Here is a 16,739-nt window from a genome sequence, read left to right as displayed (position 1 = left end):
AGATCAAGTTGTAGTTTACGCTTTAGAATTATTGATTGACTACACTAAATTAGACTAATTCTATAATCTTTCTAATTATTTTTCGGCAGTCAAAGATGGCTAAGTACAATTACTTGTTCCATGCAATGAGTTCTACTTTGTATATTGTATTTTATACTGATTATGTGGCTTTCAAACTAGGTCAGTTGCCAGTTTCTATGGAATATCCACTATTCTAAGAGATAATGATAAGAATACGTTGGAGATTTGGTCAAATATGCATACATATGAAGATTAGTTCTTGGATGAACAGGTTTTAAATAATGTTATATTTAAAATGAGGAGGAAGGGCAGGGGGGCCCATAGCATTGCATATTAAAGAGAGAGATGGAGAGGGAGGGAGCGTAGAAACAAGAGTACCAAATTTGAGAAATGGCGAGGAAAGAGAAAGAGTCAATTGGAAGTGCCGGTGCCGGTGCCGGTGCCGATGAGGGTAATATTACGGGGGTTCGCACTCACGGAGGTCGCTACGTCAAGTACAATCTGTACGGAAAATTCTTCGAACTTCCCGCCAAATATGTACCTCCTATTCGCCCCATTGGTCGAGGCGCTTATGGCCTCGTCTGGTACTCTCTTTTTCCCCTTTCTTCTTCTTCTTCCTCACTTCAATAACTAACGCAGTAGTTCTTGCTTCGTTGCAGTGCTGCTGTTAATTCAGAGACTCGGGAAGAAGTTGCCATCAAGAAGATTGCTGATGCCTTTGACAGTCTTACCAATGCCAAGAGGACTTTGAGGGAGATTCTTCTTCTTCGCCACATGGACCACGAAAATGTAATCTAATCTCTCTTCTTTCTCTTCTCATTAATAATCTTCTAATTGCTCCAATTATTTATGCATAGATCATTGCCATTAAGGATATCATTCGACCTCCTAAGAAGGACACCTTCAATGATATCTACATTGTCTCTGACTTGATGGACATTGATCTGTACCACGTTCTTCGTTCTGATCAACCTCTTAACCATGACCACTCTCAGGTTTACATTTACCCTCTCTCTAATCATCTTAATTACACACGCATTCACAGATTTAGTTTTTGACTTCTGCTTTTTGTTCTGAAATTTTGCAGTACTTTTTATACCAGCTCTTACGGGGACTGAAATATGTGCATTCCGCTAATGTCTTGCATCGTGATCTTAAGCCTAGTAATATACTTCTCAATGCAAATTGTGACCTTAAAATTGCAGACTTTGGCCTCGCAAGGACCACATCCGAAACCGATTTCATGACTGAATATGTTGTCACCCGATGGTACCGTGCCCCTGAATTACTCCTTAACTGTTCTGATTACACCGCCGCGATTGATGTGTGGTCTGTTGGTTGCATATTTGGTGAAATTATGACTAGAGAACCTTTGTTCCCCGGGAAGGATTATGTTCATCAATTAAGGCTTATAACAGAGGTATGACTTTGATGCTTCCATTTCAAGTTATCAATTGCTGAAGCATAATATATTATTAATATTGATTACTTGTCTCTTCCATTAGTTTGTTGCTTGTTCTATAAAATGCTCATCTTGCTTAAGAAAGTGATCACAGTTGTGAATCTTGTTGCCTAATGCTAGCACTTGTTCTTTTGAGAGAAAAATAAATGCCTTTTGCCTTCCCAGCATGCTTAGTATCCTCAGATAAGGCTACAGGTAGCTAAAAGCCACGCCTTTTCCAACTTGTTGCTACACCATTATGCTTATCCCTACTTTTGGGCACTGTTTGGCTGTAAAAGAGTATCAAGTTGTAGAAAAAGTATTACGCGAACTGAAAAAGTGAACATGGGAATGCTTGTTGAAACCAATGTATCATGTTTCATTGCACCAATTACCCTAATCCTTATCAAACCTTTTACTCGATTCTGGGATATTGACTGATTTTAAAGTTCCCTATCAATTGGTTGCTACATGTTGTAACATGACTAACATCACACATGTATTCTCGTCTTTGGCTTAAAGTTAATAGGTTCACCTGATGATGCCAGCCTTGGATTTCTCCGAAGTGAAAATGCCAAAAGGTATGTTAGACAGCTTCCGCAATGTAGGAAGCAAAAATTCTCTGCCAGATTCCCTAATATGTCTGCAGATGCATTGGACTTGCTAGAAAAAATGCTTATATTTGATCCCAACAAACGCATCACAGGTACTCTTTATGATCTACCTTTCATTCAAGCCTTGATCTATGACTTGCTTGTTGAAAGTTGAAACCGATCATTTTGTAAGTTGTGTCGAATTTTGACTTATTTGCAGTTGATGAGGCACTTAGTCACCCATATCTTTCATCACTTCATGACATAAATGATGAGCCAGTTGGTCCTAGGCCATTCAGGTTTGATTTTGAGCACCCATCATACACCGTAGAGCACATGAAGGATCTTATATGGAGGGAAGCAGTGAAGTTCAATCCAGATCCTCCAGGTCCTTAGTTGGACAAAGTACAAAATTTAACACAAAAAGCTTCTTTCATCTTAGGTATGGTTCTCATGTGATCAGGTGGAAAAAGAACCAAGTCCTTGGGAGAGCATATATGCAGTATTTCTTATTTGGATGTTTAATTCTAAAGGAAGAAGCATGATGCCTCCCTGAGGAATATCGTTAGCATTTTTCAATGAATGAACCTCAGCGCGAAGAGAAAAGTTGTAGTTAAGCGAAAAAGCGAAAAGTAAATCCTTCCTACGCATATACTCCCAATTGATGCAAATTATTTCTTGACTCTTCTATATGTCATTACTTGATTATTATTGTAATTTTTTTTTTTCCCAATAGAAATTGATGTAAGGCTTTTTATTCTCTAAATTATTTTTCAGATCAACCTAAAATATAAGATGTTTTGTCATTGCATAGTACGATATACATATGAAATTAAACTCAGTATTGAAATCGTAAAGCTGCGACGATCATAGTTGTTGGTTCAATCTCTCGTTTTATTTTAACTTACGTGCTTGTTTTGGTTTGTATCATTCCATTCTGCGCTGCTGTAAAGCTATTAAATGAAACGAAATAAAATGAAATTGAAAGACAACCGATTGAAACTGATGAAACAATGAAGAGTATATAACTTCTATACGAGTTTGTAGAAAAATTACAACAGTAAGAACAGAATTACTGGCATTCAATTCAAGCTGATTGAGGATTTAAGATTAACATATGAGAGGGACGCACACACTGCACCGATTTTCCCCTCCAAGACAAAAAAACATAAAATGAATGATGACCCGATCCCCTTTATTAGCCTCGCATACTTTTCTGACCTTTTTACATCTTCAAATGAAATTAACATATAAATATAATAGGGGATTATTCGAACCCCATAGATATAAGCACCAGTAAATATATAGCATCAATTTTCTTCTCTCAGAAGCCTCATCAATCTGTACAGAAATATCAGTTATTATCTCCAAACAAGTATCCAAGCGATGACCGTCCACCAGGAGATGATCTGATCTTTGTTGATCGACTATTCTGAATCATCATTAACATATACGTGTTACAAATAGTAATAGTAATAAATTAAGAATAAATATAATGTGAAATAGAGAGAGAAATGCTTACTGCTAAGCATTTTTCTGAATCTTGGGTAGCAAAAGGAGGAGAAGCGGCAGGTTTACGGGGCTTATTATGGCTGACGGTGACGGTGAGAGTGTCGGCGTCGGTGCCATAGGGCGGTAACAATGGAAGTATGTTCTTTCTAGGGAGAGGCTGAGGGACCGGTGTGGTGTCATCAGAGCCAAAGAGGTACCCCAAAGAGCTACGCCCACGAGCGGGGTGACCTCTATAACTCATTGTGCTCCCTCTTTAGTTATTCTGATATCTTACAATAATAATCTTCAATTCTCTACACACCCAACAAATACATATATATCATCGTAATTATCCCTATAAATAGACGCCAACTATCTTTAATCATAATCCACTGTACCCAATCCATCGTTATTTTTGTCCTCATCAATTTTAAGAGGCTGCTATGCTCTTGCATAACTGTATAAATATATTTTGTATTTAACAGAATGAAAATAGTACAAATTTTATTTATAACAAACACTAAACGTAGATATATAATCTATCTATTAAAAGGATCCCCTTTAAGCAAGTCAAACACCAATGAATCCACTTAGTTCAACTCAATGTTCCCATGTTAGATTAAATAGATCCTATTTTTTAGATTGTTACTTTATATTAGAGACAAATTATCGTCTTTCGCTTTTTATTGGTATATAGTAATCTTAAAGGTAAAACAAACTATATAAAAATAAGGGTTAAATACGATTTTGATCTCTAACGTAGAGGCCAAAAATTTATTTTGCCTTCGGCCTTTTTTCCGCTATAAAATGGTTTCTAAGATTTCAGTTTGTTTAAAAATTGTCTTTTGGACAAAAATGCCCTTTCTCCGTCTTTTCCAAAATGTAGAAACAGAAGCAGCATGCAAAAGCAGAAGCAGTGAAACAACAATAACAATAACGAAACAACAACAATTAGAAGAACAACACCAACAACAACAATGGATAATAAAATCAAAGCAACAACAAAAGCAGAAGTAAAAACAAAAAAATTAAATAAAAAAAGGGTTGCAGCGGTAGTAGGAGAGGAGGGGTTGCGGCGGTGAACTGCAAATTACGAGGAGAGAAGAGATGCGATAGTACCGGTGGATCGCATGAGAAAGGCTGCGGCAGTAGTGGCGACACCGCAAATTGCAATTAGAACAACGAGAAAACAGCAGTGGCGCGGAGATTCCCCACTCTCCATCACAGGCGGCTCTTCCTTTTTTTTTATTTAATAATTTTTTAATTAATGATAAAATAATAATAAAAATAAAAAATTTGGTGAAAATGATAATTTTAAAACAAAATAAAACCTTAGAAACTATTTTATAACAAAAAAAAATCTAAAACAAAATAAATTTTCGGCCTCTACTCAATTTTTTTTTTGGACGTGTTCCTCTACTCGTACTTAACCTAAAAATAAGTTTCATAAAAGTAGTGGAGTTGGGTCATTAGACAGTTTTGGTCCACTATTGGTATGTTTTCTTTGAGTTGGGTCATTAGACGGAGGCCCGCCTGACCAAAAAAAGAAGCAAGCCCTTATCTCATTGATTTTATCTTGATTCTACGCCACCTGTCATACACGTGGCTTTCAAAAATTAACAGCTTGGAAACTTCAGGAAGCATCCGTTCTCCATTGTTTTGGTTGAGAAGAAACTAGACTCTCCAGGCATTCATCGATCTTAGCTTCTTGCTTCTTTGTAAGTACTCTTCTTATTCCTTTCTTTTATTTCTTTTTCTATTTCACACTTTCATTCATCTGGGTAAACAGGATTTTCCTATATTCTAATTGTATTCACTTTCATTCGGGAATCTTTGCAAAAATTTCAAAACTTGCGATTTGCTATGTTATTATTATTTATTTCAAGAACTGCAGGATAGTTAGAGAGTACTACATGCGTGGACTTACTGCACTTTTGGTACCTTCAAAATACAGATTCAACCAAATGTACCCGCTGATGAAGAACGCATCACAGGGTAGGTACAATGTCATTTGGAAACCCTATTATGTTTATCGAATTTGGTGAAATAGAATTCTGTATTTGATTGAAGCAGGTACATTTGGGAGTTCAACACCTAAAAAACAAGAAAAGAATGAATCTTGTGGGGAAATGGGGATTGCTGCCAACAAGGACATGGTTGATCCAATTGCCACCTTTAGCAGGCCTCCTCCACTCCCTCCTGTTATAGGACCATTGGTTCTTCTCACTCTGCTAGATTCATGGTGGAACCATGATGATTCCAATTGATGGATGATAGGTAATTAGGTACCCTCTACTAGTGCTTAAATAGATTAGACAGACATGTTGTGGTCTCTACTTGATGAAATACTTGGAAATGAAAATGAGTATGTTGAATGCATAGCTAAACAATCGAACCGTGATGCTCCAAAGCCTTATGTAACCGTCAAGTAGTGGAGTCACTAAAGGTGCTACAAATATATTGTATATTTTCATTATCCATCTAAGTATTGCATGAGGACTCCTTAAGAACCCTGCATCCACACCCATATATGTATATTATTCAATGAATATGAATATTTTGTTTAGGGTGACTGAAAGGAGATGTGAGAAATCTATTGAATGAGGACTCACTCACATTCAGCTAACTGTGGGAAGTCATCAAATAATGAAGTCAGAGTCTTCAACAGAGTCTTGTTATTTTATTGATAGAACCAAAAAAGATTAATCAGATGATGCTTCTAATATCATAAGAATTCGAATGTTACAAATTCAGCTTGCACTTTTGGTGTTACCAGAACTATGCCTCCTGGCTTGATTGGTGATTCAATTACTATTTCAGCTCTCCTGAATATACATTATTTCAGAGTGAGCACGTGATTGCACAAATTAAGACTATTAAGAGTTTGAAAATGTACCTAATGACGATGTTTTCTCCTTGTCTTGATAACTTGAAGAAGCTGCAACCTCTGGTGAATGGGATCTGTTCTTCTTTCCATTCTATCGATACCAAAAAAATCATCATCTAGCATTGGCCAATATATTTATTTATTAGGAAATAATAGGAGAAAAGTTCTAGGAATGAAAATGACCCAAGTGCCAATTAGCTGCAGCCGTAAAACCATCATCATCATCATCATGTTGTCCTTGGCATATTTGTCTAACTTTGAATTTGACATTTTTGCCCATGCTACAACTAAGCTGCTCTAAGAATTGCATCACTTCCTGCAAAACCAATACTCATTCATGGTCTTAGACTATGCAGTTTCTTTTAGGGTAAGTTAAGAGCTAACAACTACGGTTGAGAAACATACAAACCTTCTTTCCTTTGAACGGTTTGGTGAAGGCAAAGTCATAAAAACAAGCATCTCTAGATACACATTCACCCAGTTGCTTTAGCTTTTTCTCGTTGATACATATGTAGAATTCATCAACTTTTTCTGCCGGAGAGGAGTTATGCCTGTAATTGTTGGAATCTCCCTTTGATCCAATGGCAGAAATTCTACTGTTAACCCAAGATTTGCGTAGGGCAATGCTTTTGAAACTCATGCCATGCAAATTGCATGGTCTTTTGAAAGCAAGCCTCTTTGTGATATCTGAGTTTATTCCCCGACATGAGGCGCTGATTGGGAATTTGACACTAGCAATATTCATTTCTATATTATGATTTTTGGTTACCGAGACATTACCTTGAAGAACATGTAAATATGGCCACTTAATATAATAACATAACATACAACCACGGAAAGGAACAAAGCTTTCTCTTTCTAATAACCAAGGAATAAGTGCGTAGTTTGTTTAGCTTCTCCATCTTGTTTACTACTTTTCTTTTCTTTTCATTTCTGCCTTGACATGAAATCCAAGAATATTACCACATTCTTGGTCCCGTATGTATTAGAATCACCAGATACATTAGATACTGCTATATGGTAACGTTTTTATTCTCTCTAATGGCACGACATAATATATCGCCTCATCTAAATTCTAATTATTCATATTACATAAACTCTGGTGCCATGCCAGCGATACCCTATGCTTGTAGCATCATAGGGTGAGTTGCTTCTCTGGTCTCTATGGAATAGAGTTGTTAGGAGGTATCTGTCTGACATGTCACGGACATATCAAAGAATATATATATATATTCATTCATAATGTTGGGTTGAAAGAAATGAATGCAATTATGAAAAGTCAAGATCAGATATTTGTGATACAACCACCACATAGAAGAAGACAGAGACAAAATTATAGTGTGTCCTTTTGTGTGCCCAAACAGGGGGCAGTCCTCTACCGTCCGATAACTATGTCCACATCTCAGCGTATGAAAACTGGTTGGCCAGACAAGCATGCTAAATTGCCAATTCAACAAACATCAACCAGAAACACTGATGAGAAAGTAAGATCTTTTAATCATTTTTGGTACTTGTAGTCGTGGTATTTGTCAGAAAATATTATATTGTGGACGCTATGGCCTATGGGGTTTGGAGTATGGTATGGCCATTCTTCAATTTTATGCCGAAAATGAAGGGGACAAAGGAGTAAAGAAGATACATTGTTTCTCCAAAGGCAATCTTAATATTATAACAATCATGTATACAAAATAAGGTCAGCTATCAAATAATATATTTATATATATACAAATAGTAAATTTTATGGTGCTTTTGTTATGATGTCTAAATTGCCTAACTTCTCTTTTAAAATAAAAAATAAAATATTTAAAATAAAATATAAATTATGTAAAATTTATTAAATATTATTTATTTACCTTTTTTAGTATCTTAATACAAAGTAATAGGTACCATAATATTCACATATACAAATATACAAATATATAATCTTATTTAATGACTAATTTGTTACTTATACCTAGTATTTTTTATATACTAACCATTAACGCACCCGCACGTGTTGATGCATTCAGAATTGAAGGCTGAAAACATGTCTGTCTGTCTCTGAGAAGCTGAAGCTGAAGTTGTGATGCGCTGCCGTTGAGATAAAAGGGTATCTTGAACAAGTGGCGCATATTAGCTGGCATGACCCCTAACGCCTATCACTCACACAAAAATATATTAATGCAACAAATCCAAACCCTCTATATATAAACTACTGTGATGGCATCTTCCTTCATCTTCATATCCACCATACACACTTAGCCTTCTTAGATCATTGAAAACTAAAACAATGAACAACAGGGTGAGGGTGGTTCGTGTTGCTCCGGCATACGGTGGCAACAGGTTGGGAGGGAAAAAGCCACTTCCAAAAAGAGGGCAGATCAAATCAAAGATTGCAGCGAATGCATTTCATTCCATCATCTCTGTCATCTCTAGGGCAGGAGCCTCTTCTTCATCTGCCATACATTCTCCAAGGAAATGTTGAAAATTAAATCCATTCCAAATCCATGCATAATTCAAGGATATTTCTTCACTTTCTTGCATGTTCGTATGTATATTGTAGCTAGGCTAGGTACTAGGTAGCTACTTCATTTTCTTTTTGCTTTCGGTCACTGTAATGTCTTTTTTTTGGAGTGTTTATGGACATGGGCCATTTCTTTGGTTTTGAGATCTCTTTCTTTTGGGGTCTCTGGGTAAAAACAATTGGGCTCATCTAGCCCATCTCTGCATCAAAAGAATCTATATTAAGAACTATCGGGCTAAGTCCAAAAAAAGGCATCGGGCTCAGGCCCCAACTAATGGACGTAATGAGATCTTCAATAAAACGTTGTACTCGTTTATGTTACAGTTAAACTTATATTTGAAGCCCCGTTATATTGTGTTAAAATAAGGACAACTACTCCAATAAAAATATCAAAAACATCTTCTCATGAAAATATTAGAGACACGGTGTTGCCAAGTCTAGTTTCTGGTTGTTAGCTTTTTGTTGGGCGTAAAGCCTTTTTGTTAACCGAAAAAAAACTTTTTCTCATGATAATTTTGGTTTAAAAAGTGACTTATTTATTTGAATAAAAATAATATTTTTATAATATATAAAAATTAAGTTTTAACATCTATTTTTCAGTGATTAAAATAAAATATCTTTATAAGATGACAATTATAAAATTTTCACTAGAATATCCACCTAAAATAAAACGTATCTTTACAGAGAAAAAACTTATCATTAATTTTTTTTAAAAATAGAAATGATTCTATAGAGTTAGTAATACTAGGTAAATTGTCTATTAATTAAGTTTAACTAAGTTTTTTTTTTAATGCATGTTGGCATGTCATTCTTCTTCTTCAACAAATTTTTAGTGTTCAATAAATTATTAGACTAATTTAATTGAACTTAATTATCAAAATAATTTTATTATAAAAAAATTAAAGTTGAGAGTAGTTTCTCTCTCAACAATTTATAATGAGAAATGAAAACTTATGAAGATATTTTTAATTTTTAAAAAATAAAAAAATACAATCATGGTAAAATAGGCAACAATTGAAACATGTGATTAGTTCCATTGTTCAACTGAAAAATTACGAGCATTTAATTCACGCTTTCTTACCATCCTTTCTTCCGCTTTATATGTAATGGTGGCTTGAAGCCTAGAACATTGTATTGAAATTTGAAAATGGTAAAAAGAAGCAACAGAAAAAAGTAAGAATACAATTTGACTGATCTGCGGGCCTATTTTGTCGGTGAGAATCTCAATCTGTCGTTTAATTTAGAAAAATAATATTCACGAAAGTTGTCGGTTGAAATGAAGATTGAGTTTTGCAAAGTTTAGGAAGGAGGAAAAAATGATTAGAAAGTAATTTTCAAAAGGATAAAATACAGTTAAAACTTTCCTAATAAGTGTCGTTGGTACATATTAGCTAAAAAGCTCAAAGAGGTTTTAAAAGGAGAAAGGAAGATATGCATGAAAAAGGTTAAAGAGAAGAATCAGTATTAAAATTTTGTTGTGTGTGATAATTAGTAAGTAATTAGCAGTAAAGTAAAGGAGAGAAAATCCAAAGTGTTGAAAGGTGTGATTAGATGTCGCAGCAATAGAAAGTATTGGTTAACCAACTCCCAAAAGTAAAAAACATAAAAAATAGGAAGATATGGCTATAATGTTGCACTTCAATCTGAGGACTGTAAATTTGGAAGTGCCTATTCTGATGAGTGAAGATGAGAGTAGGAGACCACATATTTCTAAAATAATTGAAAGTATATAATAGTTAGGGTTCTGCTCTGTTGTGTTCTGCTCTGCTCTGCTCTGCATTGCATGCTCAGTGATTGTTATCTTCATTGCAAGACAAGCACAATGAAGGATTCATCAGAAAAGCTGATTTGGGATCAGAAAAGCGCACCACAGACACGAGCCTCTCCCACAGCAAAGATGATGGTGTGGACCATCCTCTTCGTTTCCCTCACCTACGTTCTCTACACCTTCAAGCTCGTAAGCACCTCCACCACCTGCACCCACGGTCCATTTTCCATCAACCGCATCTCCTCTTCTTCGTCTCCCTCAAATGCCACTGTGCATTCCCCCATCGGCTCATCCTCCCCCACCGACCTTCGCCACGTCGTGTTCGGAATCGCCGCCTCCTCCAAGCTCTGGGAGCATCGCAAGAACTACATCAAGCTGTGGTACAAGCCCAAGTTGATGAGAGGGGTGGTCTGGCTCGACGACCGAGTCAAGACCCACCGCAAAGAAGGCCTACCGCCGGTGAAGATCTCCACCGACACCTCCAACTTCCCTTACACCAACAAGCTGGGCCACCGCTCTGCCCTCCGAATATCGCGGATCGTGACGGAGACTCTCCGCCTGGGCCTGAAGGACGTCCGGTGGTTCGTGATGGGGGACGACGACACCGTCTTCGTCACGGAGAACCTTCTCAGAATTCTTCGGAAATACGACCACAACCAATACTATTACATCGGTAGCTTGTCGGAGAGCCACTTGCAGAACATATTCTTCTCTTACGGCATGGCGTACGGCGGCGGCGGCTTCGCCATCAGCTACCCTCTTGCGAAGGCTCTGCAGAAGATGCAAGACCGATGCATTAAACGTTACCCTGCTCTGTACGGCTCAGATGACAGAATGCAAGCTTGTATGGCGGAACTCGGTGTTCCACTCACAAAAGAAATCGGTTTTCATCAATACGACGTGTATGGGAACCTCTTCGGGCTTCTTGCCGCACACCCTGTGACGCCATTGGTATCACTCCACCACCTGGACGTTGTTGAGCCAATATTTCCCAACGCCACTCGGGTGGAAGCTCTGAAACGCCTCACCATTCCCATGAAGCTTGATTCCGCCGCCCTCATCCAGCAATCCATCTGCTACGACAAGAACAGCTGCTGGACTGTTTCCGTTTCTTGGGGGTTCGCCGTTCAGATATTCCGCGGCATGTTCTCGGCACGCGAAATGGAGATGCCTTCTAGAACCTTCTTGAATTGGTATAGGAGGGCGGACTACACTGCCTATGCTTTCAACACGCGTCCCGTTAGCAGAAACCCGTGTCAGAAGCCATTTGTTTTCTATTTCTCCAAAGCCACATTCAATTCCACACAGCAACTCACTCTCACTCGATACGAAAGACACCGTGTCCCTCATCCTGAGTGCCGCTGGAGGATGCCTGACCCTTCTGCTATCGACAATGTCATCGTCTACAAGAAACCGGACCCCCATCTTTGGGATAGAGTAAGCATTCTTCTATTACTTACTAATTACATTCAAAACTCACCAAACTTTCATTCTTTTATTTTATATATTATTTGAATTTCAGGCGCCTAGGAGAAACTGTTGCAGGGTCATCAAGTCCAACCACCAAGGAACAATGGTCATTGATGTGGGTGTATGTAAGAGCGGTGAGGTTACCGAAATTTAATCACCCTAATCACCTTACTAATTTATATTAGGGTGGGACATTCTTATGCAGCAGCAGCTTCTTGTCCATATTCTTAGGGCTAATTTCTTTATATTTGTATTCATTATTGGGCTTCAACGTTTAGTTTTCTTCTTTCTTTTTCTTCCTCTTTTTTTTTTTTTTTAATCTGGAGCTCACTGAAATTGAGTGGGTTGTGGAAGGAAAGGTAGGTGCAAGGGGAAAAAAAGGATTTGCAGTTTATTACTGTGTTATTTATTTTTGCTTACAATTGTGTATTTTAATTTAATCAATAATGAAGATGGGATAACAGAGATGTTCAATTTGTAAACTGAACCCGAGAGAATCTTCAGACTTCACCACACTATGCATGCGTGCATGTATGAATTTGAGTGTAACACTCAGCAGTAGTACATATTAGAAAGTGAAATAAAGAATTATAGATGATGTATACTTGCCAATCTTAACTAAGGCCCAATTTAGATAAAGGAATCACTATCTTTAATAACAACATGAACAACCGTCAATTAAATAAAAATACACCACACTCTAATTTAATACTATTAACTAAATTTATTCTTTTAACTCTATTAATTCACATTGTTTACACATTATTCAAAAAAATTATTGGTTATCTATACTTTTTCTTTAGATAAATAGCTTAATTAATCTTTTTTTGAAAAATAATTTATATAATAAATGGCGAAAAAATATAGGTAGATAATGAAAATGCCAAATAATGTGAATAATAAATATATTGTATGTTCATTTTATTAGGTGTACGGATGGTTATTCTAATATTAAAATTTAGGTAGGTAATTTGGAGGTGTAGTGTGTTTTGATTTTATTGGTGGTTGTTCATGTTGTTTAAGAAAGTTATTAATTACCTAATATAATCCTAAATGACTATATTAAAAGTAGCTTATAAATAAGTTATTTTGTATTTGTAATTTTAGTTTTAAAAGTGCTTATTTTATAAAAATGTGATAAAAATCAGTATTATTACGAGAGAGAAGTCATTCTTTTTAACTTCTCTATAAGCTCCTAAATAGTTTCTTAGAAAGCTGCAATTTGATTTTGAAAATTATACCGAATATTAATACTGCTACTTTTTATAAGTCAAAAGTTTAAAAAAGTTATTTTTAAAACTTCTCAAACTGGCCCTAAATGGAGTTTGCTAAATAAACAATGATTTTTGTGAACAATGTGAATAATGAACTCTAAAATTGATCAAATAAAATAAGGGGAATGCTAGGGGGACAATAATTTTGTTGAACAATATGAACAACCACCAATTAAATTAAAACACACCACACCTCTAAATTAACCTTCTAAATTTTAATATTAAAATAACCATCCGTACACTAGTAAAATAAACATCCGATATCTCTATTGTTTACATTGTTTAATATTTTCATTGTTTACCTATACTTTTCCATAAAATAAAAACACACTACACCTCCAAATTACTTACCTAAATATTAATATTAAGATAACCATTTACACACCTAATAAATTGAACATCTAATAATCCATTGTTCATATTATTTAATATTTTCAGTGTTTTTCTATACTTTTCTTAACTAAAAATGTTGCTACAACAGAAAAAGTTCTGGTGCTGAGAATAGACACTTTCTTTGATAGAAAGCAAGTTAGGGGAAATACTTATTTTAGTGTTTGTTTGGATTGTTCTTTTAGTAAAAAAAAATATTTTTTTTGAAATAAAGTATTTTTATTCAATTTAAAATTTATTTAGATAGGTCTTTTAAAAAAATTATAAAAAAAAGATATTTTTAATATTTGAAATTTTTTAAAAAAAAATTATTTAAATATAAAATAACTTTTATTTATTAAAAAAATATTTTTTTTTTCAAAAATCAATCTAAACTAACTCTTATTTTGTTATATCTTTTTTATTATGATGTTCCATTCTTAATTAGTTTATCTTCCATGAAAAGAGCTTTTTATGCTGGAAAAAGCATATTGAGGAGTTTAAAAGACTAATTTATAGTTGAACTCATTCATCCACACCAATTTAATATTCTTACTTTATTAATAAATTAATTGTCTTCCATATTAGATTTTAAATTTAAATTAAAAAATCGAATAAAACTATCTTCAAACAGATACGCATTTTCTACTGAAATAGAACAAAATAAGTTCTGACAAATCAGAACCCACAAGAAATTCTCCATCAAAATTTATATTTCTAGAAAAATGTTATATGTATTTTTTTTATATGTCTTTCACTTTTAGCATTAAAATAAAAGTAAAAAAATAATATTTTATTTTTTATACTATAAAATGATATTAAAATAGGATAAATATAATTTCTCTTATTTCTGATGCTAAAATTATTTTTTTATTTTGTATCTCAACACGCTAATAACTAAATTATTATAAATTTTAAGTTTTGTTTAAAAATTTGGTTCTAGTAAATAACAAGTGAGTTGATGATCAATCAATAAATCCAAATTTATTATGGTACAATAATATTACAATGTGAATGCAGCATGTCATTTACCCCTTCTCTCACTCATTTTGGATTGACACAAGCACAGAAACAGTCACCAACAACTGCTTATTATTCTTATTATCCTCCGCAATCTTTTTGCGGCACATGCGCGCTTCACATTAATAATGATGCATGGAAGCTAATAAGCTAAGCGAGGCGATAAGGTGATGATGAACGAAGAAATATATGGCTTTTGTATCATCAAAATTTGTCACGTGTATCGTACTCAAACGCGTCCAGGTATAGAAGAGGATAACTCTTTGCTGCCATGCATCGTGGAAAGAATATAAGAATATAAATCCATCTTCCTCATTCGTTTTTTCTCCCATCACGTGAATCCTAATTAAAATACAGACAACGCAAACGTTTAAAATTAGATTTCTGCATTTCGACTTTCTTTGCTTCCTTCTTCCAATTTGCAGCTGAGTAATGAATGCATTTAGGGACCAATCCTCATGCAATGCTACCTACAAATTAAGTTAATAGCTAGAGTTTCTCTGATTCATTCATTGCGTTATTGTTAATTACGTTGTAATATTTATTACCTAAACCATTTTTTCAAAACAGATGTAGACTCAATTGTAATTAATTAGTCACTTTGGCATATGCCAATCAAAATAAAAATTACTTTAATTTGTTAGTTATTTAATGTATAACTGTAATTAATTGTAGAAAAAATACATAAGGAGTACATAAAGAATACATAAGGTATAACCACTAAACAAACGTTTTTAGTTTTTCATTTTTGAACTTTTAATATCTGAATTTAGTTTTGTAATAAATGGAAAGAGATTCTGCTCAGATTTGCTCAACATTGGCTTAGAAAATGGCAATTGAAACGTGTGATGAATCAAAACAATGTACAATCATAGTGTTGGAATCTTTCAATTCAGATAATTACTAATATCCACACAAATTTTATAATGAAGAATATAATGGCAGGGCAATACACAAGTTTGCTTTGATGAAAGATGAAATGCAAAAGTGCCAAAGGAGAATTGAATAATTAACAGAAACTTTTTTCCAAAGCCTATCACTTTCGTGCTCAGAGTCTTAGCTGTATGTTCCAGTGGCTGTTTGCAATTGATTCAAGCATAGCACACTTAACAGTGAAAGATTTCTTGGAGGGTGGTCCTCTGGCTCAAACTATTATTTTTTCTGTTGGTTAAATAACAGTCAAAATTACTACTGCTCTTATACGCAAACAAAAATAATTGTTGTATCTCAAACCTAAGTACCTGACATATATTACTTTATTTAAGCTCAAACTACTTCAATAGGGTCTGCTATATGAGGAGGGATATCCAGGTCCTGACCATCTCTGCTCTGCCCTATTTACAACCAATGCTAATATTGATTAAAATAACTTATCTCATCTTAATATGATGTTTTTAACTCTTTTTATATTAATTCATATTTGTAATTCAAATGATATAGTTTATAATTTAATGTATTTTTTCTTTGAAAATTAAGAATAAAAGAAGATACAATTAATTAATTACCTTTATGAATTTTTTTAAGTTATTATTTTCTCCCTGATAATTTTATATTTTATAATAGTGAAATGTCCATCCACAGAATAAAAAAGGTGAAAAAGTCTTAATATCGATGAAAATAAAATAAAAGATAATGAGTATATATTTTTGTTTTTTATTGTATTTTTTAACTTAATAGAATTTTAAAGTGAATATTATAAAGTTGATAATTGAGAACTGTTGAGTGATTTGATAGATTTAACTGAATTGTCTTCTAATGATTCTTGACTATCAATTTTATATGAAGATAACCGTGTATATGTATTTCTGTAAGTAAAGTTAGTATTGTTGAGTTAAGAAATTAACTAAATTAATAAGTGATGACAAACATTATTTTTGGACAAAACAAATAATTAGTGTTGAT

At 34.4% G+C, this 16,739-nt stretch overlaps 5 protein-coding genes and 1 long non-coding RNA gene across 7 annotated transcripts; 4 read left to right on the top strand and 2 right to left on the bottom strand.

The window, feature by feature from the left end:
• Nucleotides 1–398: 398 nt before the first annotated feature.
• On the top strand, nucleotides 399–2,848 carry LOC130982382 (mitogen-activated protein kinase homolog MMK2-like). The gene is made up of 6 exons (XM_057906369.1): nucleotides 399–605; nucleotides 681–810; nucleotides 879–1,016; nucleotides 1,109–1,441; nucleotides 1,985–2,168; nucleotides 2,276–2,848. The coding sequence occupies exons 1-6, from the start codon at nucleotides 412–414 to the stop codon at nucleotides 2,449–2,451; spliced, it is 1,155 nt and encodes a 384-aa protein (XP_057762352.1). The 5' UTR covers nucleotides 399–411; the 3' UTR covers nucleotides 2,452–2,848.
• Nucleotides 2,849–3,072: 224 nt separating this feature from the next.
• Nucleotides 3,073–3,875, bottom strand: LOC130982884 (protein SPIRAL1-like 5). Its single transcript, XM_057907014.1, has 2 exons — nucleotides 3,578–3,875; nucleotides 3,073–3,487 (listed from the first exon to the last, which is right to left on the bottom strand). Exons 1-2 carry the CDS (start codon nucleotides 3,806–3,808, stop codon nucleotides 3,410–3,412), a joined length of 309 nt encoding a protein of 102 aa, XP_057762997.1. The 5' UTR covers nucleotides 3,809–3,875; the 3' UTR covers nucleotides 3,073–3,409.
• A 1,565-nt stretch (nucleotides 3,876–5,440) lies between these two features.
• LOC130983038 (uncharacterized) lies at nucleotides 5,441–8,562 on the bottom strand. 2 transcript variants are annotated; one of them, XM_057907207.1, is made up of 7 exons: nucleotides 8,410–8,562; nucleotides 6,843–7,870; nucleotides 6,617–6,749; nucleotides 6,443–6,524; nucleotides 6,320–6,371; nucleotides 6,163–6,217; nucleotides 5,441–6,058 (listed from the first exon to the last, which is right to left on the bottom strand). In XM_057907207.1, the coding sequence occupies exons 2-7, from the start codon at nucleotides 7,257–7,259 to the stop codon at nucleotides 5,880–5,882; spliced, it is 918 nt and encodes a 305-aa protein (XP_057763190.1). In that variant the 5' UTR covers nucleotides 7,260–7,870; nucleotides 8,410–8,562; the 3' UTR covers nucleotides 5,441–5,879. The 2 variants fall into 2 exon arrangements, with proteins under 2 accessions (XP_057763190.1, XP_057763191.1); XM_057907208.1 differs by having other exon boundaries at nucleotides 6,159–6,217; nucleotides 6,843–8,562.
• Nucleotides 5,447–5,859, top strand: LOC130983039 (uncharacterized). Its single transcript, XM_057907209.1, has 2 exons — nucleotides 5,447–5,541; nucleotides 5,620–5,859. The coding sequence occupies exons 1-2, from the start codon at nucleotides 5,460–5,462 to the stop codon at nucleotides 5,811–5,813; spliced, it is 276 nt and encodes a 91-aa protein (XP_057763192.1). The 5' UTR covers nucleotides 5,447–5,459; the 3' UTR covers nucleotides 5,814–5,859.
• On the top strand, nucleotides 7,985–9,082 carry LOC130983040 (uncharacterized). Its single transcript, XR_009087241.1, has 2 exons — nucleotides 7,985–8,126; nucleotides 8,443–9,082. It is a non-coding gene; the product is annotated as an uncharacterized LOC130983040 (long non-coding RNA).
• Nucleotides 9,083–10,648: 1,566 nt separating this feature from the next.
• On the top strand, nucleotides 10,649–12,328 carry LOC130979009 (uncharacterized). The gene is made up of 2 exons (XM_057902351.1): nucleotides 10,649–12,141; nucleotides 12,227–12,328. The coding sequence occupies exons 1-2, from the start codon at nucleotides 10,720–10,722 to the stop codon at nucleotides 12,326–12,328; spliced, it is 1,524 nt and encodes a 507-aa protein (XP_057758334.1). The 5' UTR covers nucleotides 10,649–10,719.
• Nucleotides 12,329–16,739: the final 4,411 nt, after the last annotated feature.

Source organism: Arachis stenosperma, chromosome 5 (genome assembly GCF_014773155.1).
Source record: "Arachis stenosperma cultivar V10309 chromosome 5, arast.V10309.gnm1.PFL2, whole genome shotgun sequence".
Taxonomy (NCBI): domain Eukaryota; kingdom Viridiplantae; phylum Streptophyta; class Magnoliopsida; order Fabales; family Fabaceae; genus Arachis; species Arachis stenosperma.
This window is presented reverse-complemented; position numbering and strand designations above follow the sequence as displayed.